This window comes from Monodon monoceros, unplaced genomic scaffold, assembly GCF_005190385.1.
Source record: "Monodon monoceros isolate NGI ecotype Baffin Bay Population unplaced genomic scaffold, NGI_Narwhal_1 Super_Scaffold_4, whole genome shotgun sequence".
Lineage (NCBI taxonomy): Eukaryota > Metazoa > Chordata > Mammalia > Artiodactyla > Monodontidae > Monodon > Monodon monoceros.
The window spans coordinates 5998728-6024144 of NW_021703781.1; the positions used below are offsets into that span (position 1 = coordinate 5998728).

The 25417-nt window shown below is 47.1% G+C and overlaps 2 protein-coding genes across 2 annotated transcripts in view; one reads left to right on the forward strand and one right to left on the reverse strand.

Annotated features, from left to right (window-relative positions):
• Positions 1 to 25417, forward strand: part of GPR137B (G protein-coupled receptor 137B) — a 50131-nt gene that overhangs the window by 17163 nt on the left and 7551 nt on the right. Inside the window, exons 2-5 of the mRNA XM_029244556.1 lie at positions 10163 to 10212; positions 18839 to 19061; positions 21877 to 22026; positions 24428 to 24556. Of these exons, the coding sequence (XP_029100389.1) occupies positions 10163 to 10212; positions 18839 to 19061; positions 21877 to 22026; positions 24428 to 24556 (552 nt within the window). The remainder of the gene's footprint in view (positions 1 to 10162; positions 10213 to 18838; positions 19062 to 21876; positions 22027 to 24427; positions 24557 to 25417) is intronic.
• The window catches only part of ERO1B (endoplasmic reticulum oxidoreductase 1 beta), an 81511-nt gene continuing 78134 nt past the window's right edge, over positions 22041 to 25417 (reverse strand). The window contains exon 19 of the transcript XR_003796937.1: positions 22041 to 23361. The gene's annotated coding sequence lies outside the window, so the exon portion shown is untranslated. The remainder of the gene's footprint in view (positions 23362 to 25417) is intronic.

Here is a 25417-nt window from a genome sequence, read left to right on the forward strand (position 1 = left end):
AAAGTGAATCAGTTATACATATACATATGTTCCCATATCTCTTCCCTCTTGCATCTCCCTCCCTCCCACCCTCCCTATTCCACCCCTCTAGGTGGTAACAAAGCACTGAGCTGATCTCCCTGTGCTACGCGGCTGCTTCCCACTAGCTATTTAACGTTTGGTAGTGTGTGTATGTCCATGCCACTCTCTCACTTTGTCACAGCTTACCCTTCCCCCTCCCCGTATCCTCAAGTCCCTTCTCTAGTAGGTCTGTGTCTTTATTCCCATCTTACCCCTAGGTTCTTCATGACATTTTTTTTTCTTAGATTCCATATATATGTGTTAGCATACGGTATTTGTCTTTCTCTTTCTGACTTACTTCACTCTGTATGACAGAGTCTAGTTCCATCCACCTCACTACAAATAACTCAATTTCGTTTCTTTTTATGGCTGAGTAATATTCCATTGTATATATGTGCCACATCTTCTTTATCCGTTCATCCGATCATGGGCACTTAGGTTGCTTCCATGTCCTGGCTATTGTAAATAGAGCTGCAATGAACATTTTGGTACATGACTCTTTTTGAATTATGGTTTTCTCAGGGTATATGCCCAGTAGTGGGATTGCTGGGTCATATGGTAGTTCTATTTGTAGTTTTTTAAGGAACCTCCATACTGTTCTCCATAGTGGCTGTACCAATTCACATTCCTACCAGCAGTGCAAGAGAGTTCCCTTTTCTCCACACTCTCTCCAGCATTTATTGTTTCTAGATTTTTTAATGATGGCCATTCTGACTGGTGTGAGATGATATCTCATTGTAGTTTTGATTTGCATTTCTCTAATGATTAATGATGTTGAGCATTCTTTCATGTGTTTGTTGACAATCTGTATATCTTCTGTAGAGAAATGTCTGTTTAGACCTGCCCGTTTTTGGATTGGGTTGTTTGTTTTTTTGTTATTGAGCTGCATGAGCTGCTTGTAAATTTTGGAGATTAATCCTTTGTCAGTTGCTTCATTTGCAAATATTTTCTCCCATTCTAAGGGTTGTCTTTTGGTCTTGTTTATGGTTTCCTTTGCAATGCAAAAGCTTTGAAGTTTCATTAGGTCCCATTTGTTTATTTTTGTTTTTATTTCCATTTCTCTAGGAGGTGGGTCAAAAAGGATCTTGCTGTGATTTATGTCATAGAGTGTTCTGCCTATGTTTTCCTCTAAGAGTTTGATAGCTTCTGGCCTTACATTTAGGTCTTTAATCCATTTTGAGCTTATTTTTGTGTATGGTGTTAGGCAGTGTTCTAATCTCATACTTTTACATGTAGCTGTCCAGTTTTCCCAGCACCACTTATTGAAGAGGCTGTCCTTTCTCCATTGTACATTCCTGCCTCCTTTATCAAAGATAAGGTGACCATATGTGACCATGTGTGTGTGGGTTTATCTCTGAGCTTTCTATCCTGTTCCATTGATCTATCTTTCTGTTTTTGTGCCAGTACCATACTGTCTTGATTACTGTAGCTTTGTAGTATAGTCTGAAGTCAGGGAGCCTGATTCCTCCAGCTCCATTTTTCGTTCTCAAGATTGCTTTGGCTATTTGGGGTCTTTTGTGTTTCCATACAAATTGTGAAATTTTTTGTTCTAATTCTGTGAAAAATGCCAGTGATAGTTTGATAGGGACTGCGTTGAATCTGTAGATTGCTTTGGGTAGTAGAGTCATTTTCACAATGTTGATTCTTCCATTCCAAGAACATGGTATATCTCTTCATCTATTTGTATCATCTTTAATTTCTTTCATCAGTGTCTGATAATTTTCTGCATACAGGTCTTTTGTCTCCTTAGGTAGGTTTATTCCTAGATATTTTATTCTTTTTGTTGCAGTGGTAAATGGGAGTGTTTTCTTAATTTCACTTTCAGATTTTTCATCATTAGTGTATAGGAATGCCAGAGATTTCTGTGCATTAATTTTGTATCCTGCTACTTTACCAAATTCATTGATTAGCTCTAGTAGTTTTCTGGTAGCATCTTTAGGATTCTCTATGTATAGTATCATGTCATCTGCAAACAGTGACAGCTTTACTTCTTCTTTTCCGATTTGGATTTCGTTTATTTCTTTTTCTTCTCTGATTGCTGTGGCTAAAAATGCCAAAACTATGTTGAATAAGAGTGGTGAGAGTGGACAACCTTGTCTTGTTCCTGATCTTAGTGGAAATGGTTTCAGTTTTTCACCACTGAGGATGATGTTGGCTGTGGGTTTGTCATATATGGCCTTTATTATGTTGAGGAAAGTTCCCTGTATGCCTACTTTCTGCAGGGTTTTTATCATAAATGGGTGTTGAATTTTGTCGAAACCTTTCTCTGCATCTATTGAGATGACCATATGGTTTTTCTCCTTCAATATGTTAATATGGTGTATCACATTGATTGATTTGCGTATATTGAAGAATCCTTGCATTCCTGGAATAAACCCCACTTGATCATGGTGTATGATCCTCTTAATGTGCTGCTGGATTCTGTTTGCTAGTATTTTGTTGAGGATTTTTGCACCTATGTTCATCAGTGATATTGGCCTGTAGTTTTCTTTCTTTGTGACATCCTTGTCTGGTTTTGGTATCAGGGTGATGGTGGCCTTGTAGAATGAGTTTGGGAGTGTTCCTCCCTCTGCTACATTTTGGAAGAGTTTGAGAAGTATAGGTGTTAGCTCTTCTCTAAATGTTTGATAGAATTCGCCTGTGAAGCCATCTGGTCCTGGGCTTTTGTTTGTTGGAAGATTTTTAATCACAGTTTCAATATCAGTGCTTGTGATTGGTCTGTTCATATTTTCTATTTCTTCCTGACTCAGTCTTGGCACGTTGTGCATTTCTAAGAATTTGTCCATTTCTTCCAGGTTGTCCATTTTATTCGCATAGAGTTGCTTGTAGTAATCTCTCATGATCTTTTGTATTTCTGCGGTGTCATTTGTTACTTCTCCTTTTTCATTTCTAATTCTATTGATTTGAGTCTTCTCCCTTTTTTTCTTGATGAGTCTGGCTAATGGTTTATCAATTTTGTTTATCTTCTCAAGGAACCAGCTTTTAGTGTTATTGATCTTTGCTATCGTTTCCTTCATTTCTTTTTCATTTATTTCTGATCTGATTTTTATGATTTCTTTCCTTCTGCTAACTTTGGGGTTTTTTTGTTCTTCTTTCTCTAATTGCTTTAGGTGCAAGGTTAGGTTGTTTATTTGAGATGTTTCCTGTTTCTTAAGGTAGGATTATATTGCTATAAGCTTCCCTCTTAGAACTGCTTTTGCTGCATCCCATAGGTTTTGGGTCGTCGTGTCTCCATTGTCATTTGTTTCTAGGTATTTTTTGATTTCCTCTTTGATTTCTTCAGTGATCACTTCGTTATTAAGTAGTGTATTGTTTAGCCTCCATGTGTTTGTATTTTTTACAGATCTTTTCCTGTAATTGATATCTAGTCTCATAGTGTTGTGGTCGGAAAAGATACTTGATACAATTTCAATTTTCTTAAATTTACCAAGGCTTGATTTGTGACCCAAGATATGATCTATCCTGGAGAATGTTCCATGAGCACTTGAGAAAAATGTGTATTCTGTTGTTTTTGGATGGAATGTCCTATAAATATCAATTAAGTCCATCTTGTTAAATGTATCATTTAAAGCTTGTGTTTCCTTATTTTTTTTCATTTTGGATATCTGTCCATTGGTGAAAGTGGGGTGTTAAAGTCCCCTAATATGAATGTGTTACTGTCAATTTCCCCTTTTATGGCTGTTAGTATTTGCCTTATGTACTGAGGTGCTCCTATGTTGGGTGCATAAATATTTACAATTGTTATATCTTCTTCTTGGATCAATCCCTTGATCATTATGTAGTGTCCTTCTTTGTCTCTTCTAATAGTTTTTATTTTAAAGTGTATTTTGTCTGATATGAGAATTGCTACTCCAGCTTTCTTTTGATTTCCATTTGCATGGAATATCTTTTTCTATCCCCTTACTTTCAGTCTGTATGTGTCCCTAGGTCTGAAGTGGGTCTCTTGTAGGCAGCGTATATATGGGTCTTTTTTTTTGCATTCAGCCAGTCTGTGGCTTTTGGTGGGAGCATTTAATCCATTTACATTTAAGATAATTATTGATATGTATGTTCCTATTCCCATTTTCTTAATTGTTTTGCGTTCGTTATTGTAGGTCTTTTCCTTCTCTTGTGTTTCTTGCCTAGAGAAGTTCCTTTAGCAGTTTTTGTAGAGCTGGTTTGGTGGTGCTGAACTCTCTCAGCTTTTGCTTGTCTGTAAAGGTTTTAATTTCTCCATCAAATCTGAATGAGATCCTTGCTGGGTAGAGTAATCTTGGTTGTAGGTTTTTCTCCTTCATCACTTTAAATATGTCCTGCCAGTCCCTTCTGGCTTGCAGAGTTTCTGCTGGAAGATCAGCTGTTAACCTTATGGGGATTCCCTTGTGTGTTATTTGTTGTTTTTCCCTTGCTGCTTTTAATATATTTTCTGTGTATTTAATTTATTATTATTATTTTTTTTGCGGTACGTGGGCCTCTTACTGTTGTGGCCTCTCCCGTTGCGGAGCACAGGCTCCGGACACGCAGGCTCAGCGGCCATGGCTCACGGGCCCAGCCGCTCCGCGGCGTGTGGGATCTTTCCGGACTGGGGCACGAACCCGTGTCCCCTGCATCGGCAGGCGGACTCTCAACCAATGCGCCACCAGGGAACACTGTGTATTTAATTTTTGACAGTTTGATTAATATGTGTCTTGGTGTGTTTCTCCTTGGATTTATCCTGTATGGGACTCTCTGTGCTTCCTGGACTTGAGTAACTATTTCCTTTTCCATATTAGGGAAAATTTCAACTATAATCTCTTCAAATATTTTCTCATTCCCTTCTTTTTCTCTTTTTCTTCTGGAACCCCTATAATTCGAATGTTGGTGTGTTTAATGTTGTCCCAGAGGTGTCTGAGACTGTCCTCAGTTCTTTTCATTCTTTTTTCTTTATTCTGCTCTGCAGTAGTTATTTCCACTATTTTATCTTCCAGGTCACTTATCCGTTCTTCTGCCTCAGTTTTTCTGCTATTGATCCCTTCTAGAGTATTTTTAATTTCGTTTATTGTGTTGTTCATTGTTGCTTGTTTCCTCTTTAGTTCTTCTAGGTCCTTGTTAAATGTTTCTTGCATTTTCTCCATTCTATTTCCAAGATTTTGGATCATCTTTAGTATCATTATTCTGAATTCTTTTTCAGGTAGGCTGCCTATTTCCTCTTCATTTGTTAGGTCTGGTGGGTTTTTAACCTTGCTCCTTCTTTTGCTGTGTGTTTTTCTGTCTTCTCATTTTGCTTATCTTACTGTGTTTGGGGTCTCCTTTTAGCAGGCTGCAGGTTCGTAGTTCCCGTTGGTTTTGGTGTCTGTCCCCAGTTGCTAAGGTTGGTTCAGTGGGTTGTGTAGGCTTCCTGGTGGAGGGGACTAGTGCCTGTGTTCTGGTGGATGAGGCTGGATGTTGTCTTTCTGGTGGGCAGGTCCACGTCTGGTGGTGTGTTTTGGGGTGTCTGTGGCCTTATTATGATTTTAGGCAGCCTCTCTGCTAATGGGTGGCGTTGTGTTCCTGTCTTGCTAGTTGTTTGGCATAGGGTGTCCAGCACTGTAGCTTGCTGGTCGTTGAGTGAAGCTGGGTTTTGGCATTGAGATGGAGATCTCTGGGAGATTTTCGCTGTTTGATATTATGTGCAGCTTGGAGGTCTCTTGTGGACCAGTGTCCTGAAGTTGGCTCTCCCACCTCAGAGGCACAGCACTGACTCCTGGCAGCATCACCAAGAGCCTTTCATCCACACGGCTCAGAATAAAAGGGAGAAAAAGTAGAAAGAAAGAAAGAGGATAAAATAAAATAAAGTAACATAAAATAAAATAGTTATTAAAATAAAAAATAATTATTAAGAAAAAAAAATTTTTTAATTAAAAACAAAACTAAACAAAAACGAACGGACAGGACCCTAGGACAAATGGTGGAAGCAAAGCTATACAGACAAAATCTCACAAAGAAGCATATACATACACACTCACAAAAAGAGGAAAAGGGGAAAAAATAATAAATCTTGCTCTCAAAGTCCACCTCCTCAATTCAGGATGACTCGTTGTCTATTCAGGTATTCCACAGATGCAGGTACATCAAGTTGATTGTGGAGATTTAATCCGCTGCTCCTGAGGCTGCTGGGAGAGATTTCCCTTTCTCTTCTTTGTTCACACAGCTCCAGGTGTTCAGCTTTGGATTTGGACCCGCCTCTGCGTGTAGGTCACCTGAGGGCATAGTTCTTGTCTCAGACAGGACGGGGTTAAAGGAGCAGCTGCTTCGGGGGCTCTGGCTCACTCAGGCCGGGGGGAGGGAGGGTCACGGAGTGCGGGGCGGGCCTGCGGCGGCAGAGGCCCACGTGAAGTTGCACCAGCCTGAGGCGCGCTGTGCGTTCTCCTGGGGGAGTTGTCCCTGGATCCCGGGACACTGGCAGTGGCGGGCTGCACAGGCTCCCGGGAGGGGGGTGTGGACAGTGACCTGTGCTCGCACACAGGCTTCCTGGTGGCCGCAGAAGCGGCCTTAGCGTCTCATGCCCGTCTCTGGGGTGCGCGCTGTTAGCCGCGGCTCGCGCCCGTCTCTGGAGCTCCTTTAAGCAGCGCTCTGAATCCCCTCTCCTCGCGCACCAGGAAACAAAGAGGGAAGAAAAAGTCTCTTGCCCCTTCGGCAGGTCCAGACTTCTCCGCGGACTCCCTCCCGTCTAGCTGTGGTGCACTAGCCCCCTTCAGGCTGTGTTCACGCTGCCAACCCCAGTCCTCTCCCTGCGGTCGACAGACCGAATCCCGACCCTCAGCTTCCAGCCCCGCCCGACCCGGCGGGGGAGCAGACAAGCCTTTCGGGCTGGTGAGTGCCGGTCGGCACGGATCCTCTGTGTGGGAATCTCCCCGCTTTGCCCTCCGCACCCCTGTGGCTGTGCTCTCCTCCGCGGTTCCGAAGCTTCCCCCCTCCGCCACCCGCAGTCTCCGCCCGCGAAGGGGCTTCCTAGTATGTGGAAATCTTTCCTCCTTCACAGCTCCCTCCCACTGGCGCAGGTCCCGTTCCTATTCTTTTGTCTCTGTTTATTCTTTTTTCTTTTGCCCTACCCAGGTACGTGGGGAGTTTCTTGCCTTTTGGGAGGTCTGAGGTCTTCTGCCAGCGTTCAGTGGGTGTTCTGTCGGAGTTGTTCCACGTGTAGATGTATTTCTGATGTATCTGTGGGGAGGATGGTGATCTCTGCGTCTTACTCTAACACCATTTTCCCCCTCTCCCGCCCGTCTCCTTACTTTGATATCTGTGAAGAATTCTCTTTTTTCTTTTTTTAAATGTATTTATTTTTGGCTGCGTTGGGTCTTCGTTGCTGTGCACGGGCTTCTCATTGTGGTGACTTCTCTTGTTGTGGAGCATGGGCTTCAGTAGTTGTGGCATGCGGGCTCAGTAGTTGTGGCTCGCAGGCTGTAGAGCGCAGGCTCAGTAGTTGTGGTGCACGGGCTTGGTTGCTCCACGGCATGTGGGATCTTCCTGGACCAGGGCTTGAACCTGTGTCCCCTGCACTGGCAGGAGGATTCTTAACCACTGTGCCACCAGGGAAGCCCCAAGAATTCTCTTGATTATTTAAAAGCAAGATCCTCAAGTACTATGTATCGTAAGAGCGTTTTTCTGAAAGCATTGTTATAGGTTGTATGAATCAGTATTATTCAGTATTATCAGTAACAGAACTTTGGAGTGATGTATTAATCTATGTCTTATTCCTAAGGGAGGTTGTCTGATAACTTTTCTCCTTCTCATGGACTGCAGAGAAATACCAAAGGTGACGTGACTTGCCTAAAATCCCACGGGAGCTTGTCAGAGAAAGCTGAGCTCAGGGCCCCTTTGACGTAAGGGCAGTGTACTCACGCCATCTCTTTGTGTTTTTACCAGGTACTTTATTTGTGATGTGAACCCCTACTTCTTACCTCCTTCCCAAAGGGATTTAGGACAGAGACAAAACTCATGTCACGAACAAAATAATTCCTCCATAAGTTTGGAATGCTCCCCTGTGAAGCTCTGAAAATGTGTTTTTAAAAAGCGGGGCGTGGGTTTGCTTATTGTAAAGTCTGTAGGAATGTCTGCGGTTCCCCTCTCACCCAGGTGTTGATTCTGAGGATTAGAGTCCTCAGTTGGTGGCACGTTGTTGTAAGTTTGAGGCAGGCGTGAGCGTGAACGTCGTGGGGTGCTGTCCGTGGACTTGGAGCGTCCCCTGATCTCTGTTCTTGGCACTGTACCTGGACTCTTGTGGTGTCATCTCATTGCTGTGATCAAGTATTTCAGTGCGTTTGAAATGAATGATTGCAAAGCTACTCAAGAATAATAGGTCAGGCAGTTTTCATCTCTTTCGTATTTCCTACGAGGCGGTCTTTGTGCTAGCCAAAACCGAATCCGAATCACTCGCTCGGGGTGGGCAGTCTATGAAAATGCAGTTTCCTGGGCCCCGGCCCAGACCCATCAGCTTGGCACCTCGGAGGGTGGGGCTCTGGGATTTGCATCTTTAGCAGGTTCCCTGGGTGATTCCTATGCACTGATAAGTCTGAGAATTACTACTGAGGGTCCTCAGAAGAGTGTCTTTGAAAAGGTTCCCGGGGGAATGGCTGCTTCTGTTGCACGTGTTTTGTGGGAATCGGCCCCTAGGGTCACTTGGAGGCTCGCTGCCCCTCGTGACATCTGTCTACATCTGCAGACACGGCAGGGCACTTGGATCCACTGAAGGCTTTCCCAGCATTATGTTCGCATAACCCTCCAGCAGACTGATTTCTCACTGCTTGCTCCTCAGACAGGAGGGCGAGAGTATGGAAACCCCGTGAGCCCCCATGGGTTCCAGGGCTGCCTGTCCCCTCCTCCCCTGTCGCCAGGACCGTGCTCTCACTCCCCACCCTGTTTTCCCCTTGTCCTTCCTTCCTTACCACTCAGGCAGGGTTTCTCCCCCTTAGACAGGTGTCTGGGGGCTGAGTAAATCCCAAGGCAAGTACCAAGGGCCCAGAGGGCTGAGGAGAGGGGAACAGCGCGTGGCGGAGGATGGTGGGCTCCCAGCGGGACATCGCAGCCCTCAGGGCCAGCAGGAGGAAAGGCGGGGTGCCCAGGGCGTGTTTGGGAGCTTCGTGCAGAGGGAGAGCCTGGATGTAGGGAGCGCAGGTCGTCTGACCCTCACCGTCCACGGCAGGAGCATCTCTGAAAAAATGTCCTCACTCCTCTCCTCCTCCAAACCCTTCCTTTCCTCCTGCCCGTGCTGCCGCCACCCGCTCGCCAGACACCGGGGTTCAGGAGAGCAAGTGTGTGGGCACCTGCACGGCTGCTCCAATGCACCCCGAGCCAGACCCTGACCGGTGACCGCCCTCAGGGCTCCCGCGAGCACACACCAACCCCGTGGGAAGAGCCGCGTGTCTCGTGGGGCTGGAGCCTGTGCTGACACCTGCTTTCCGTCTCCCCTTCGCCTTCTCACAGGCTCTGCCAGGCCAGCCTCTGCCCCCCACATGGGCCTGTTAACAGACTGCAGGCTGCGAAAATCTGGGGAAATTCCAACAGGCAGCATGTCATCGAGTTTGACACTCCTGTAGTCCAGTGGGCTGCAGAGTTTGAGGCCTGAGTCGATGGACACACGTACATTCAAACCACATTCTTTTGGTGCCAGTGAAAGTCCTAATAAAGTGAGAGTGAACTGTTTATCTCTGGGGGAAGTATGGACTGAAATACAAATTTTTTTTTTTTTTTTGGCCACACTGTGCAGCATGTGGGATCTTAGTTCCCCGACCAGGGATTGAGCCCACGCCCCCTGCGTTGGAAGCATGGAGTCTTAACCACTGGACCACCAGGGAAGTCCCTCAAATATAAATCTTAAAATAAGGGACGTACCGGCTAGTGGTAGACCAGTAATACCTTAAAAAAACAAAACATTTTAACCATTTGTAAATACTTTTCCTTTTAAGTTTCAAATTAAATTTAAATTGTATGCACAGCCTAAACAATGTTTAGCTTCACAAACTTTCTCACAAAGCAGACGTCTCAATTTCAGAGGCCGTGCCCCAGCGCCCAGGCACCAAGGGAAAGGGGAGTTCTAAGCAATGATATCAGTTTGTCAGTGTCAGCAGATTGTGTACCCAACTTGCCGTGTTTTTTGTCATTGCAGGTGATTTTTAAAGCCAAGTCAAAATATTCTCCAGAATTACTCAAATATCGGTAAGTTCACCCCCCGCCCCCCGGGACATTTCTCTGTGTGACAGCAGGTGACCTCAAGGTTTGCACACATCACTCCTCTGTGAGCTGCCCGAAACTGGCCTGTTTGCCGGGTGTCGTGTTCACTGCTCACTGAATCACCGCTTAGCAGGCCTTGCAGCATATTGGCCATGATTAGAAGAAACAAGAGTCTGGTAGGGACTTCCCTGGCAGCCCAGTGGTTAAGACTCCCAGCTTCCACTGCAGGGGGCGTGGGTTTGATCCGTGGTCGGGGAACTAAGATCCCACATGCCATGTGGCATGGCCAAAAAAAAAAAGAGAAACAAGAGTCTGGTGCCTTTCCTAACCAGGGAGAACGGAGAGGGGAAATAAGTCTAAGTCGTGCCTGCTGCATCTAAACCTTTCCGAGGCGCTTGCGAGGTCAAGGGCCTCAGCAGAAGGAAGGCGAGCTCCCTAAAGATGCCCACGGGGCCAGACATCCCCTTTCCTACCCTCTGGGTGCAGGTGCTGCTCTGGTAGAGCCTTGTCCCCAGGCCCTGCCCCCTCCCCCTGGTGGCCTGACCCCCAGTCCCTGGCTGCCGACTGCTGGCGGGCTCTGTTTCTGGAACTCACCAGTGAGGCCCATGCAGGGCTGAGCAGGAGAGGCTTATAATCTGGAAGGGGAGGCTTTAAATCACATGCCGAATTGATGGCAGGAGGTAGATATGCATGTTTTTCCTGGGGGTGCGGGGCGGGTCCATCGCTTTCCCCAAGTTTTCAAAGAGGCCTATTGACTTCCCAGCAGCAAAGAACCCCAGTGGCTTCAAGAATGGTCAGCCTTGGGGGACTTCCCTGGGGGCGGGGTGGTGGTGGTGGGATGAATTGGGAGATTGGGATTGACATGTATACACTAATATGTATAAAATAGAGAACTAATAAGAACCTGCTGTATAGAAAAAAACATAAAACAAAATTCAAGAATGGTCAGCCTTGGGCAGAGGGGGAAGGGAGACAAGGTGTTCAGAAGGTGTGAGATGGGCACCACGTGAGCCAAGGTGTCCTGATTTCCCTGCCTGGGAGAGCTCGGCTGCCTAGGTAAATATTTCTGGAAAGGTGGCTTTGGCCACTTACCTTCTAGAGTCAAAATGAAATTTTAGTTATTTTGTTACTTTACAAACATGTAAAAATGTATACATATTTTATTTAAACATGTATCATCTTAAATTTACAAAGACTTTTATTTAAAATTCTGAAAGTATATGTTTTTCTTTCTTTTTTTTTTTTTTGCGGTACGCGGGCCTCTCACTGCTGTGGCCTCTCCCGCTGCGGAGCACAGGCTCCGGACGCAGAGGCTCAGCAGCCACGGCTCACGGGCCCAGCTGCTCCGCGGCATGCGGGATCCTCCCAGACTGGGGCACGAACCTGTGTCCCCTGCATCGGCAGGTGGACCCTCAACTACTGCGCCACCAGGGAAGCCCTGGAAGTGTATGTTTTGATCCTCCTTTTGTATCCCAGGAAGCTGAAGTTCAGAAAGTTAGGTGATAGTACATGGGCCAAGATACAAGTGATGAGACTTGTGTGCTGTGTGTTTGTTTTTCATCTGATCTTGATGTTTCCCTTCAATGCTTTTTAAAAAAAATTTACTTATTTATTTTTGGCTGCGTTGGGTTCTCGTTGCTGCGCACGGGCTTTCTCTAGTTGCGGCGAGCGGGGGCTACTCTTCATTGCGGTGCGCGGGCTTCTCATTGCGGTGGCTTCTCTTGTTGCGGAGCACGGGCTCTAGGTGTGTGGGCTTCAGCAGTTGTGGCACGTGGGCTCAGTAGTTGTCACTTGTGGGCTCTAGAGCGCAGGTTCAGTAGTTGTGGCGCACAGGCTTAGTTGCTCCGCGGCACGTGGGATCTTCCCAGACCAGGGCTCGAACCCACGTCCCCTGCATTGGCAGGCGGATTTTTAACTACTGCGCCAACAGGGAAGCCCTTCACTGCTTTTTAAAAAATTTTTATTGAGGTATATTTGATTTACGATGTGTTAATTTCTGCTGTACAGCAAAGTGACTCCGTTATACATATACACATTCTTTTTCATATTCGTCTCCATTATGGTTTATCACAGGATATTGAAAATAGTTCCTTGTACTATACAGTAGGACCTTGTTTATCCGTTCTGTATGTAATAGCTTGCATCTGCTAGTCCCAAACTCCCAATCCATCCCTCCCCCAACCCACCTTGACAATCACAAGTCTGTTCTCTGTGTCTGTCCCTTCACTACTTTTGAGGAGTTCAGTTCATGTTTCTGCCAGACTATTTGTCTGGGACTTCAGAGTCTACCATGGAATGATGCTGCTTCTAAGGACAGTTTAAAGTAGCAATACTTTACACTCAGCCCTCCGTATCCACAGATTCCGCACCTGCAGATCTGGAGGGTGGGAGGGGGCTGACAGTCCCTTATGTGACATGTACTACACTATTCTCTGTAGTGGACTTGAGCATCCTTGGATTTTGGTATTGGCTGGTGATCCTGGAAGCTGTCCCTTGCAGATACCGGGGGACAGCTGTATTAGGAAAACTTGGGGACGTGCAGGAGGAGGAATATTAGAAATTAAGCTTGCACATGGGCCTCAGTGGAGGCTGTTTGGAACATGAATCGACTTGGACAGAGGCAGTGGCTCGAGACAAGCGCTTTTTTTTTTTTTTGCGGTACGCGGGCCTCTCACTGTTGTGGCCTCTCCTGCTGCGGAGCACAGGCTCCGGATGTGCAGAGGCTCATCCTCTGCGCCACCAGGGAAGCCTGACAAGCGCTTTTAAAAAAAAAATATTTCAAGGATTATTTTCACAGATGGTTATCATACAGTATTATAATGTATTATGTGCAAAATTCCATTAAAAAATCATTTACAAAAGGAAGTACGACACGGTATGTGTTGAGGGTTCTAGATGTACAGCAAAAGCTTAGAAAGGGACAAGGTACAAAGCCAACCAAATTAGATGACTGTGCATCTTTACACAGTACAATAACATGTTTTTGTAACTACCTGTGTTACGTTGATACGAGACCCTCATCCTCTGTGCAAACTGCCCCCCGCCCAAGGAGGTTTCGTAAAACAGAAATTTAACTTCACCACACATTCTACAATACAGGTGGGCTTTTTGGTGCATTTGCAAACTCCTTTCCAAACTCACGTAATGTGAGCTTCATTGATTTTATTTAACTCAATGAAACTCACATTATGTGGTTTCTGCCGAAAATAATTTGATGCCGTTTGTTTTGATTTATGTGGAAAAGGAAAAAAAAACATTGTTCTTATGTTTTCTTCCTCGTGGGGTTTTCAAAATTGCTTCCGAAAGCAAATAACATGGGACAGATTCTGCAAATCTCACTGCATATTCACAGTATTTTCAGCATAGGTGGTTCCTTCTATCTCCTTTTCCCACTTCCTTCAAGGAGCCTGAACCAGCAGACTCCACCCCTTAGTCCTCTGTTAGCGTCTGTATTTCCCTCTCGACCTCTCTCTACATTCATTTCTCTCCTCATCTTCAGCATCACTTGGTGAAAACACAGAACAACGCGATACCACTGAGCGTGAATAAGGTGATAACAGTACGTCGGATTTCCAAAGGCATTCTGTGGCCAGTGTCAGTAATACATGGCTGTGAGAAACCCAGCAGTCTCTCCCCACAAAGTTGCCCAAACATCCGGTTACAGAAGAGAGACTTTTCAAATGCAGTACTCTCAAATCCAGCAAGAGATTTCTTTTTGCATATTAAATGTTAAAATCACCTGCATAATTATAGAATATATTAAAGTTACAAAGATATTTTAAAAACCAATCCTGACAGTTTACCTGCAACTGCTATAAAAATCTCTATGAAAGATATAAAAACACAAAGGCTCTTCATTAAAAAAAGAAGGAAGGAAGGGAGGGAGGGAGGAATGGATGGAGACACTGAACTGAGAGGTCTTTCATGCACCGCATTGGACAGGCTTCTTAGAAGCCTGCTGTTGGACTCAAGAGCTTGTCCCTTAAATGTTTATTTAGTACGTATACATACACGTGAGCCAACCCAGAACCTGGCTGGGCGTAGGCAGCAAACGATCTTGGGGCACCTGAACCATCAGATGCAATTCTCCAGCTCCGAAGGATGGATCCTACTGTTACATGAATCTCAGCTACCCTGCTTGGGCGTCGTGGCTAAAGGTGCCCTTGGCCACGTCGGCCTGTGGATGGCTCCATCACTGAACCGAGCGGCCCCCAAGGAGGTGACTGCTTTTCAAGCACGAGCACGTGGAAGCCAGAGGCCAGGTTCCTAACTCCTCTCTTTGGATGCACCACTGGGAAGCCTCACGTGTCTCCTAGGAGGCGGTGGGCTCTTCTTCCCTGTACTCCTCGGGGTCGGCCCCCTGGAACTTCTCGGCATAGAGCCGACACACGTCCTCCGTGGTGACATCAGGCCTCAGGAGGAGGGTCTTTCCCACGCAGCCACTGTTGACATCTTGGAATGCAGGCCGGAGGTAATTCTAAGCGTCGTCCACTGAGGGGATGGTCCGGTTGGTGAGAAAAGCGCTTTTGAACGTGGTCGTACAGGAGCTGTAACTGAGGCCGGAGGAGGGAACGTATTTCCCGAGGAAGAGGGTGCAGAGCAGGAGCCATAGGTGCTGTCACCCTGGGGGAAGAAGAGGGGGAAGAGGGACCAGGGGCCTCCAGGGACAGGCTCAGACGGGGGAAGGATGGGGCGAGGGTCACGCCTTTGAGGTCAGTGAGTAGGTGGTGGGAGGACTTGAGGCAGCAGGGGTACCTGCGGAGGAGGCGATGGGGCAGGAGGTGACGCCTTTTTCTAGAAGTTGCTCTCGACAAGGGTGAGGCCTCACTGCTCCCTGGGTGATGTCAGAGGAGAAGCTCAGGGTCCCTTGAATTCTCACGGCGGCTCTTTGAGGCAGGAAGGAAGGGTCAGCTCAGTTTTACAGAGGAGGACACGGCAGCCCCGAGCGGCCAAGGACCCGCCTGGTGTCGTGGCTCTGTGACCCAAGCTCTGTGGGTTGCGGCCAGCAGATGAGAGCAGAGCTGGGAAGGGTAGGGGGGGAGCGGAGGCTCGGTGGCTGTCGTGTGACCATTCAAGACAGAGAGGGTGGCCGGGGGCACACACTAGCAGTGTGTCTGGGTGGTGAGCTGGGCCTGGTTGGCTTTTGCTTTCCCTGTCCCCAGTGTCCTCTAGGGGTCCTGTATTATTTACTGTAGTAAAGAGTAGTAAGAATTTATATGCACCATAGTATTTAAAACAATACCCAGGAGGAGTCCTCTGGAAAAGCTGAATATCCAGATGGTGCTTTTTCCGGAGGCTCATCGCCGTCACGTGTATACAGAGCGTGCGCACATACCACCAAGGGGCTGGGAACGGTAGGGCTGATTCCAGAGGGTTCTGGATGTTTCTAAATTGTGTTCTTCACAAAAGCACAGCAGATAATAAATAATAAAATAAAATAAAATAAATAATAAAATAAATAATAAAATAAAATAAATAAAACAATTAAAAAAATAGGGCTTTCGAGGAACCAGAATGCAGATTTTTGGTGACTCCCCATTGGTCCTGCCTTTCTCTCTCTCTCCATGCCCCTGATTTCCCCCATCACCGTGAGAACGTGGTACAGAGCAGATGAGGTGGATTGCAAGGGCCTGGACCAGTGATCACGTCCTATAAAAGAACCTGTCCTTGGCAAGTAATTCATGTGCATCCCCCCTGCCCCAAACCTGTTTCTGTGTGAAAAGCTTTGAATGCGTGACTACATGTGAAGATGGATCTCTGAGCTTTCAAAGAGCTGCCCACCGCCAGCCTCACGCGGCACAACTCCAGGGGCGAGGGTCACACTGGACCTTGCCCTGGGCCGGTGGGCGGCAGCTCTCACCACCCCTGTGCACATCTCTCATCTCCTTTAATGGCATCACCCTGTGTCCATCCCCACGGCCCCCCGCCCCCCTGCCTCTGGCATGCCTCCCTGCTCATCTCCCCTGGGCCGTTGTCTGCCGACTGCGGGCTCTTCACCCCTTCCCTGCTCTGCCAGCCCGTCTTTCTCAAAGACAGACATGGCCACGTCGGTCACTCGTTTGCTTATCAACCTCGAGTGTTCCCCGGCTGTCCTGCCCACCCCTCCGGTCTCCCTCCCACCCCCGTCTGTCTCCCCTGCAGGGCTGGTGCTCAGTCCTACAAACACCCTTCAGCCCGAACGAAGCATACTCTTTCCCGCATCTCTGACTTTGTACCGATCATACTCTGTCTTCCATGTGCTTTGTCCGTCCCTCCAGTGTCTTCCCGGCCACCCTGAGCAGGGGACCCGGGCCATCTCTTGTCCATCTTGTTACCTCGGCCCCCCAGCACGGGGCTCGGGTGGGAAGAACCGCGGTTCTTTCTCTCTAACTTTGAAAGAGTCAGTCCCTCAAGTTTATTTTCTCCACAAGAAGGGGGAGGATCTAGTATCTGCTGCAGTAGCGTGTGTAGGAGAGAAAGGGCAGCCCTCTTTTAGTCAGCTGCCACTTCCTGGATTCAGAGTGCACATTTCATCTGGCTGACTCCTTCCCTCTCTTCCTCCTTGACATTTATTGAGCTCCTGCGGTATACAGGGTGGATAGAGGGGGGAAGGAAAGAGCCGAAATCTCGACCCTCGTGGAGCGAACTGCCTGGGTAGAAGCAGCATGTGGTCAGATCACTGTCCGTATGCTTCATTATAAACTGGTGATAAGTCTGCGAAGTTCAAGTGCGGGGGACCGGGAAGCGGACCTCAGGGAGACCTGATCGTGTGCGTCTGGTGAGGGCTGGGTGTGCAGGAGGTGTCAGGAAAGGCTTCTTGGAAGCAGTGATGTTTGAGCTAAGATCTGAAGGCTGAGGAGGGGTGGGGTAGGCCAAGTTCCTTTGGTAGAAAAAGTACGTGAGAGCCTTTGCCAGTGGATAGTAAATCATTCATTGCAAGACATAAAATCCCATTCAGATTAGCTTGGGTAAGTGGGGGGTTTATTCCATCACCCTGACATCTGATGGCAGGAAAGCAAACTGCAGCTGCCGCATCGCTGTGCTTCGCCTCCCAGCAGTCACTGCACTGGCTACTGTCAGTGGCTGATGGCTGGAGCTGGGACCAGGACCCAGTCTGTGATGGCTTTGGAAGACCCCAACACTACCTTCTAGCTTCAAGCCCGCTTTTAGTTGCTGGTTTTCTGCTTTGGGACTTGCGGACATATTCAACTTAAATGGTCTATTTTTGAGCCAAACCAGTCTGTTCCTTATTTGCCTCGAGTGATATTTACCTGAAGTAAACATGATATGGACAGTCCTAGAGGGAAACTTGAACTGATTTCGGTTTTGGTAAATCTGAGAAACCTCTCTCTAGACCTTGCACAGGTCACGTAGGCGGCGTGTAGCTCTGAGAAACCACAAGTCAAAAACGGCCAGTGGGGGCTTCCCTGGTGGCGCAGTGGTTGGGAGTCCACCTGCCGATGCAGGGGATGCGGGTTTGTGCCCTGGTCCGGGAAGACCCCACGTACTGCGGAGCGGCTGGGCCCGTGAGCCATGGCCGCTGAGCCTGCGTGTCCGGAGCCTGTGCTCCGCAACGGGAGAGGCCACAGCAGTGAAAGTCCCGTGTACCGAAAAAAAAAAAAAAACAGAAAACGGCCAGTGGCATAGCCTGACCCCTTCCGGCCCAGGGAAGGTGCTGAGGCTGAGGCTTACTCACTGCAGACTGTCCACTGGTGAGTGTTCCCACGCAAAAGGGGGTGCTGCCCAGACTCGATGACTTTGGGGGGGGTGGTAAAACCCTTTCTTTTTCGGCTGCGCCACTTGCAGGATCTTACTTCCCCTACCAGGGGTGGAACCCTGGCCCTCGGCAGTGAAAGCGCAGAGCCCTAACCACTGGACCACCAGGAAATTCCCTAAAATCCTTTTTAAGCATTATGTCACTTGATCTGCAAAAACAGCCAGCAAGGTGGGTATTATTTAGTCTGCGTTCGGATGGTGACACTGAGGCTCACCCAGGGCGATCTTGCCCAGGTTCTCAGAATGCAGGATGCTTCCCACTCTCCCCGACACCCAGCCCTGCCTCTGAGCCCAGCTCTGCTCTCTGCATCCTTGTGAGTAGCAGGTGCATCAGCCCATGTACATACAGCCCCTCTGATCCTCACAGCCTCCCAGGGACAGGGGAAGCGGGGCTCGGGTAAAGGACCTTCCTGAGAGCACAGTTTGTAGTTGATTCATCTTTTAGATTGGGAACCCTCCAAAGACCGAGCTCTTTTTTTTTTTTTCTTTTTTTTGATTTTTTTAATTGAAATATAGTTGATGTACAATGTTGTGCCGGTCTCAGCTGTACAGCAAAGTGGGTCAGTTATACACATATACACATTCTTTTTATGTTCTTTCCCATTATGGTTTATCACAGGATATTGAATATAGTTCCCTGTGCTCTACAGTAGGACTTTGTTGTTTATCCATTCTAAATGTAATCGTTTGCATCTACCAGCCCCAAACTCTGAGCTCTTAAGTGTTAACTTTGGCATGTTCTGCTTCTAGCATTTAACCAAAAAAAAAAAATCACAGTTTCCTTGTGGACTGATCTAGAATGTACGGGCAGCATGCGTGGAAGGGTGCCTTCAGTCTCTTCTCTGGTCCTTCCTAGGTTACCCCTCTACCTGGCCTCGCTCTTCATCAGCCTCGTTTTCCTGCTGGTGAATTTAACCTGTGCAGTGCTGGTGAAGACGGGCACCTGGGAGAGGAAAGGGATCGTCTCTGTGCGTGTGGCCATCAACGACTCGCTCTTCGTGCTGTGTGCCGTCTCCCTGTCCATCTGTCTCTACAAAATCTCCAAGATGTCCTTAGCCAACATTTACTTGGAGTCTAAGGTAAGGTGGACATGTGGTCGAGATCCCGCTGGTTCCCCCTGGTTCTCAGAAGAGTTCCCTGGTTTGCGAACAGAACTCAACCAATGCCTCTCACACCTGACCCCCTGCAAATGATGAGCCGGGTTGTGGTTGCCAAAACAGGAAGCCTTGTAGTTCCTTGAATTATGTATGTGAGAAGAGTTGGCTCTGGGTGGCTTGCGGCGTATGGGGGTGTGCAGAGTTACTGGCAGAGAGCTAAGACTCTGGTTTATGGATACAGCGGTTTAAGTGACATTTTAAAGGACCAGTGGCATTGATTGTGCCACTAATATTAATAGAAACACACACCTAGTGTTCCCTGCGTTCCCAGCACTTTTATAAGCGCTCTGCATGTGGAAACGACCGTAACCCTCACAACTCTATGGGAGTAGGTATCACTCACTTGATAGATAGGGAAACTGAGGCAAAAAGAGGTCAGAGGCTCACCCCGGGTTACACAGCCAGGAGATGCAGAGCCAAGATTTGGTCTCCGCAGCCTGGCTCTGGGGTCTGGGGTCTCTCCTCTCCACCACCCTGTCGTAGTGCAGGGAGACTCAGATCCAGGCTCACCCCTGCCTTGGCTGTGTCCATGAGAGGGTCCCCCTTAAGAGTGGGAACTGCTCCCGGGGTTCAGGACATCAGGCCTCTCATGGTGACAGTTCAGAGATGGAGCCAGACAGGCTGTGTGTTGGGCTGCAGCCCACAGACCTACAATCCCTGTGCATAACCAGCTTCAAGACCAAAGAAAGAGCCCGGAGTCAGCAGTGGTTTAATAGATGGGGGAGCTTCCACGTGTGAAGCAAGGTCCTGCAGAAACACCCCACCGAGTGCTGTGAACGGCAGGCAGGACTTGGTGGCAGTCTTCGCTCCCGAGGCGGGGGAAGGGGAGATTACCAGTTAAGGTGGGGGGATTGACATCCGGTGGGCTCCTTAGTTACCAGGGAAACCAGCAGAGGGGCCTGCCCCTCACCGCCCCCTTGATAAGAACAATCACCAGCTGGGCCCTGGGAGCAAGTATGTAGGCAGGTCAGTCCTGTGAGTAGGTGTAGGTGAGTGGGCCCTGGTCAGGCAGGGGATGGACAGAGGGCAACAGAACAGCCACCCTGAGTGGGCTGACTGTACACTGGGAGAGGGCAGCTCCTGCCTGTCCTCTTGTTTAGCTGCTGTGCCCCCCACCCTAGGGTTCCTGTCTTCTCCTTTTCTTCCCCCAGAGTTACAAAGAGGGGGGCTTCCCTGGTGGCGCAGTGGTTGGGAGTCCGCCTGCCGATGCAGGGGACGCGGGTTCGTGCCCCAGTCCGGGAAGATCCCACGTGCCGCGGAGCGGCTGGGCCCGTGAGCCATGGCCGCTGAGCCTGCGCCTCCGGAGCCTGTGCTCCGCAACGGGAGAGGCCACAACAGCGAGAGGCCCACGTACCGCAAAAAAAACCAAAAACAAAGAGGGGCAGGTCCGCTGCCTGGAGCAGGGGTTCTGAGGTGCCCCTCACCAGCCTGGTCCCCGACTCTCCCTCACTGAGAAGCCTGGTGGCGAGTGGAGGTCAGGAGAGACGCCCTGGTCTCTGGCTGGCCGCGGGACCCCAGGCCCACCAGCCTGTCGCCCCACGGAGCCTGGGTTTTCTCATGTGTAAAGCAGTTGAGTGATTTCACAGCTCCTCTGCTTAGGAAATTCAGTGATGCTGTGCCCCGGGGCACCCCCCTGCCTTCCTTGCCTCGCAGCCCGTGTGGCTGTAACATCTTTGGTCTGAAGACTTGAGCAGCCGTGCCTTCCACGATCCTGTGTCTTCAGGAGTGATCAGTAGATTAAAGTCTGCGCCTCCAACTTCAAAAATACAAAGCCTTCATCAGGGCGTCCTGTGATGTGACTGAACTCTTGCCGAATCCCAGAAGTTACTGTGGCAGCGTTGTTTTCTGATTGAGAAAAGTCGGCAAATTTTAGACGTCACTTTGCCTGACTTTATTATTTATAGTGTCTCGTGTATAAGGGCTGGCGAAGGCTTTTTAAAGACAGGATTATGATTTTTATAGGAGGGGTCACAGTTTAGATTGTCAAAGTACCGTTCAGATGACCCCTATGGCAAACAAGCTAATAATAAACTACCACTGGCAAAATAAAACACTAGCTTAGATTTAATGACTTTCAAACACAAAACTCAAAAATCGATGTCAGGTTTTTAGTTAACCATTTCTAGCCAGGGGTCATCTAACTGACTTTTGGAAATTGATAGCTTCGTAAATGGGGGCATAGATGACGCATTTTCACAGAATTGCAAGCCCTGAGTCACGTGGGGACTCCAGCACTCCTGCCTAGAGGATGCTGGGTCTTGAGGAAGTGCTCACCGCCCAGAGCCACTGTCCACAGCAGCGCTGTCTGCCAGCCGCCATCCCTCTGAGGTGGTTTTGTTGTCCTCAAGCCAGGGGCCGGGCGCTGGGCTCATAAGCTGAGAGGGTCCTTGGAGCTGAGCCAGCGGCATTTAGAGATTTAACCAAATAAGCCATCTGACTTTCTTGTTCTTCCAAACCTAGGCCTTAGGCAAATGGCTCCTGTTTTCAGGCATCTCCAGATCAAGTCCCAGGTTTTGAAGCATCTCTTTGAAGTTTGGGATGAAGTTTGGGATGGGTGTGATGTGAGGTGAGGTTTGCAGTTGGGTTTAAGGTCTGAGGGTGGAGGAGAAGCTTGGAGGAGACGGCAGTGCCTCTGAGATCGAAGCTTTAACAGGTCCGAACACAGCCCGTGTTCTGGGAGGGGGCTGGGGTCCAGGGCCCGGAACAGGCTCCCCCCTCATGGCTCCTTCTCTTCCAGGGCTCCTCCGTGTGTCAGGTGACTGCCGTCGGTGTGACCGTCATCCTGCTCTACGCCTCCCGAGCCTGCTACAACCTGTTCATCCTGTCGTTTTCTCAGAGCAAGAATGTCCATTCCTTTGATTACGACTGGTACAATGTGTCAGACCAGGTCAGTGGGCGCCGACGAGGGCCACCTGATCGGTGGCTCTTTGCTTTGCAGCATCCCACGTGGCAGAGAGGTGTAAGCTCCTTGATTCTGCCGCTAAATAGCTGGGTGACCCTGAGAATCACTTACCTGGGTGGTGTCTGCACCCTCACCTGTAAAGTGGGATCATAGTTCCTGCCTTGTTCCAGCTCACACGTCTTCTGAGAAAACTAGGACACACACACACACACACACACACACACTCTTCTCCTTTTGACTTTCTGGGGCTTTTGTCAAGTAGTACTTAAATTTTTTAAGTGCTTTCATATAAATGTAATATGATGTTATTAAAGGGTGAAATTTGCAAAGGTAAAAACATTGTATCCAGGTTTCAGAAAATACATAAAATTATGAAGTTTTTTTTAATGGAGCATGTAAACTAATAGCATTTGAGGAAATCTAGACAAACGTGACCAAGAATATTAAGGTGTTAGTAAGAGCCCATTTTATGTCTCAATATGAAACTCTTTGTTTTTTATAATGTATTCTAGAAATTCATAAATTATAAAACAAACGAACAAAGGTAGTGAAATATAATATGGCATCCATCTTCGCAAAAGCTCAAAATAAAAAAGAATGAGAATTAGTGTTCTCTCATTTGAGAAATATCGATTCTTTGTCTCCAGCCCTGGGCAAAGTGCTGGGGACACAAAAAAGAACAGACCTAAGCCTCCCAGCAGGAGTTTGTGTCTGCTGAGGAAAAGAGCCACGCAGATAAGCCATTACAACAAAGAAATAGAAACGTCTGTAGTAGGAGTCTATTGGATTGAATGGCAAACGCTCCTGAGATGTTCCTGGAAAAACACTGAATACCCAACTCTAGACAAATCCACTTCTAAAATCCCAACAGTGCTCAAACCTTGCACTGAATTGTGACTCTGGAGGAAAGAATAAAATGACCATGATAAGTTAAAACTGTGAGGACAAGATGAAATCCAGAAGAGGCACATGCAAGATGTTATAATTAGAAAGGATAAAAACCGCCACAATGAACACCGCCGCCCCTCACCCAAACGAACAGCACAAATATAGGATGGGGGGAAGGTGGGCGAAGCACTGCTGAAGCTCTGTCCTGTTGTGAGAAATCAAACACATAAAGATCTAAACGTTCAGCAATGATAAACTAGAAACTTACTCATAATACATCGAGGATTTTTATTATGGTAAAATATACAACACAATCGACCGTTTTAATCATTTGTAAGTGTCCAGTTCAGAGGCATTCAGTACATTGACACTGTCGTGCAGCCATCACCACCATCCATCTCCAGAACTTCTTCATCTTCCCAAACTGAGACTCTGTCCCCATTAAACAACAGAGATTTGGTTTTAAAACAAAATATTTCAACGTTTCTTTCAATTAAGAGCTTATAATTATAACGAACTTAAAAGATCACAATTTTAAAAATTCTGTTGTTTTGGGGATATCTATTTATTTATACATATCTAGATCTATGTGTTGCAACCAAAATGATCTAGGAGCAAGCAAAACAGACGGCCCCGAGTTGCGGGCTATTTATGTAGAATGGAAGCAGCACACACAACACACTTTTGAGACATGTAAGTAGAATTTGAGATGCAGAGTGTGAGTGTGATCCTTCCGAAGGAGAGCCTGATGGGTTCGGTTACTGTACTTTACACGCGATGTAGTAGAGAAGGCGAAAGGATTCCGTTCACGGGATTGGCCCTTTATGGTTTGATGTTGGTGCAGTCTTCCTTTGAAATGATGGCCTTTCTGATCGACTTGCCCAGAGACAACCTCACACACCTTCCCTCTGCCCTACAGAGAGGAGAGCACTGCTACGCCACATCCACTCAGCCATCTCACGGGTCCGGCAGGTTAACATCCTGGACTCAAGAGAATTTTTTTCTAGACAATCTAGCCTGCAGTAAAGCTTTAAAGGGTAAATCATAGGATGTGGTTAATGTGAAGAGAAGTTTAAAAACTGACATGTTCATCCCAAGGATGAGACCAAGGGTAACACACGATACGCTACTCTTAAGAATCGCGAGAAGGCAACAGAACGTTCTCATTACTCAGTTGTTGAAGAAAAGAAAATCAGCTTAGAGACTTAATTTGGATGTAAGGAAGATTCTTGGAGGGTGTAGGAATAAAACCTCAGAGATTGGCAGTATCTGTCTTTGAATATTTTGAAGAAGATAATTATCTATCCTGTCTGGTTCAAATAACTCCCCACCTGAGGTCTGGACCATTAGTAGTATCTGATTTCAACATGCACATTTTTGGGGGAAAGAATTACACTGTATTAGATTTATTAGTCTCTGTCATGTTAGAAAGAATCGCATCAAACTTATTTGCTCTGCTCTCAACCTAGCGACTCTCTTATTCTTCTCTTTTCAACAGGCAGACTTGAAGAATCAGCTGGGAGATGCCGGATACATAGTATTCGGAGTGGTCCTCTTTGTGTGGGAACTCTTACCTACCACCTTAGTGGTCTACTTCTTTCGAGTTAGAAATTCTACGAAGGACCTTGTAAGTAAACCACTTTGTATTTGCAGAAAACATGTCCTAATTCTAATCACAAAGCATACAGTTGGAAGTTTTTCTTAGATTTTTCAATAGAGAGCCTCTTCCATGCTATTCTGATATGAAACGTTTCTTGTCTATTTAATTGAGACTTTCTTTTCCCTTAATTATCTTTTGAGGGAAATTTGTTTTTCGGTTTAGCTTTATTTTACAAAAAAAAAAAAAATTTAAGTTGCATCTTGAGGCCTGGAGATAGTGATTAACTTTTTATTCTAATGAAACAGCCATCTCACTAGTATTTGAGACTTGACGTGCTGTGAACCAAAGGTGGAAGCTTTATTTTAGCAAATGAAAATAGAGAATGGTAATTCAGCTCTTCACCCCTGTGTTGTGCTGGATGGTGATTAGGGGGTGGAGTGATGGGGAGATACAGCCTTATTGTGAAGAATGCTAAAGTCACTCCCCCAATTTGGTCACGTTTCTGCTCAACCAGCTTCATATAAATGTCTTTATGGGGGCGGGGCAGAAAAATGCCAAACCTGGTGGAGTGGGGAGGCTCCTGGAAGCTTTGCTCCCTGAATTAGCCCATCCAAAGGAACTAGTGGTAGGATTTTGAATCACTCATCTGTGAAGCCCACAGAAAAATATAGTGAACGGTTTTTGGCCAATGGAAGCAAAGTGTGGGTGGCAGGGAAAGCACAGATACAGTAACTAACCTGTTTTGTGTTTTATCTTGTCTTTTGTTTTCTTATTCATCTCTGGATAGTCACTAGTGAGCCAGGAATAGGAAAAAAAAAAAAAAAAGTCATACTGGAGCAGGGTGGGTAGTGGAGAAGCACAGCCTGACCAATGGGCCCTTGAAGACAG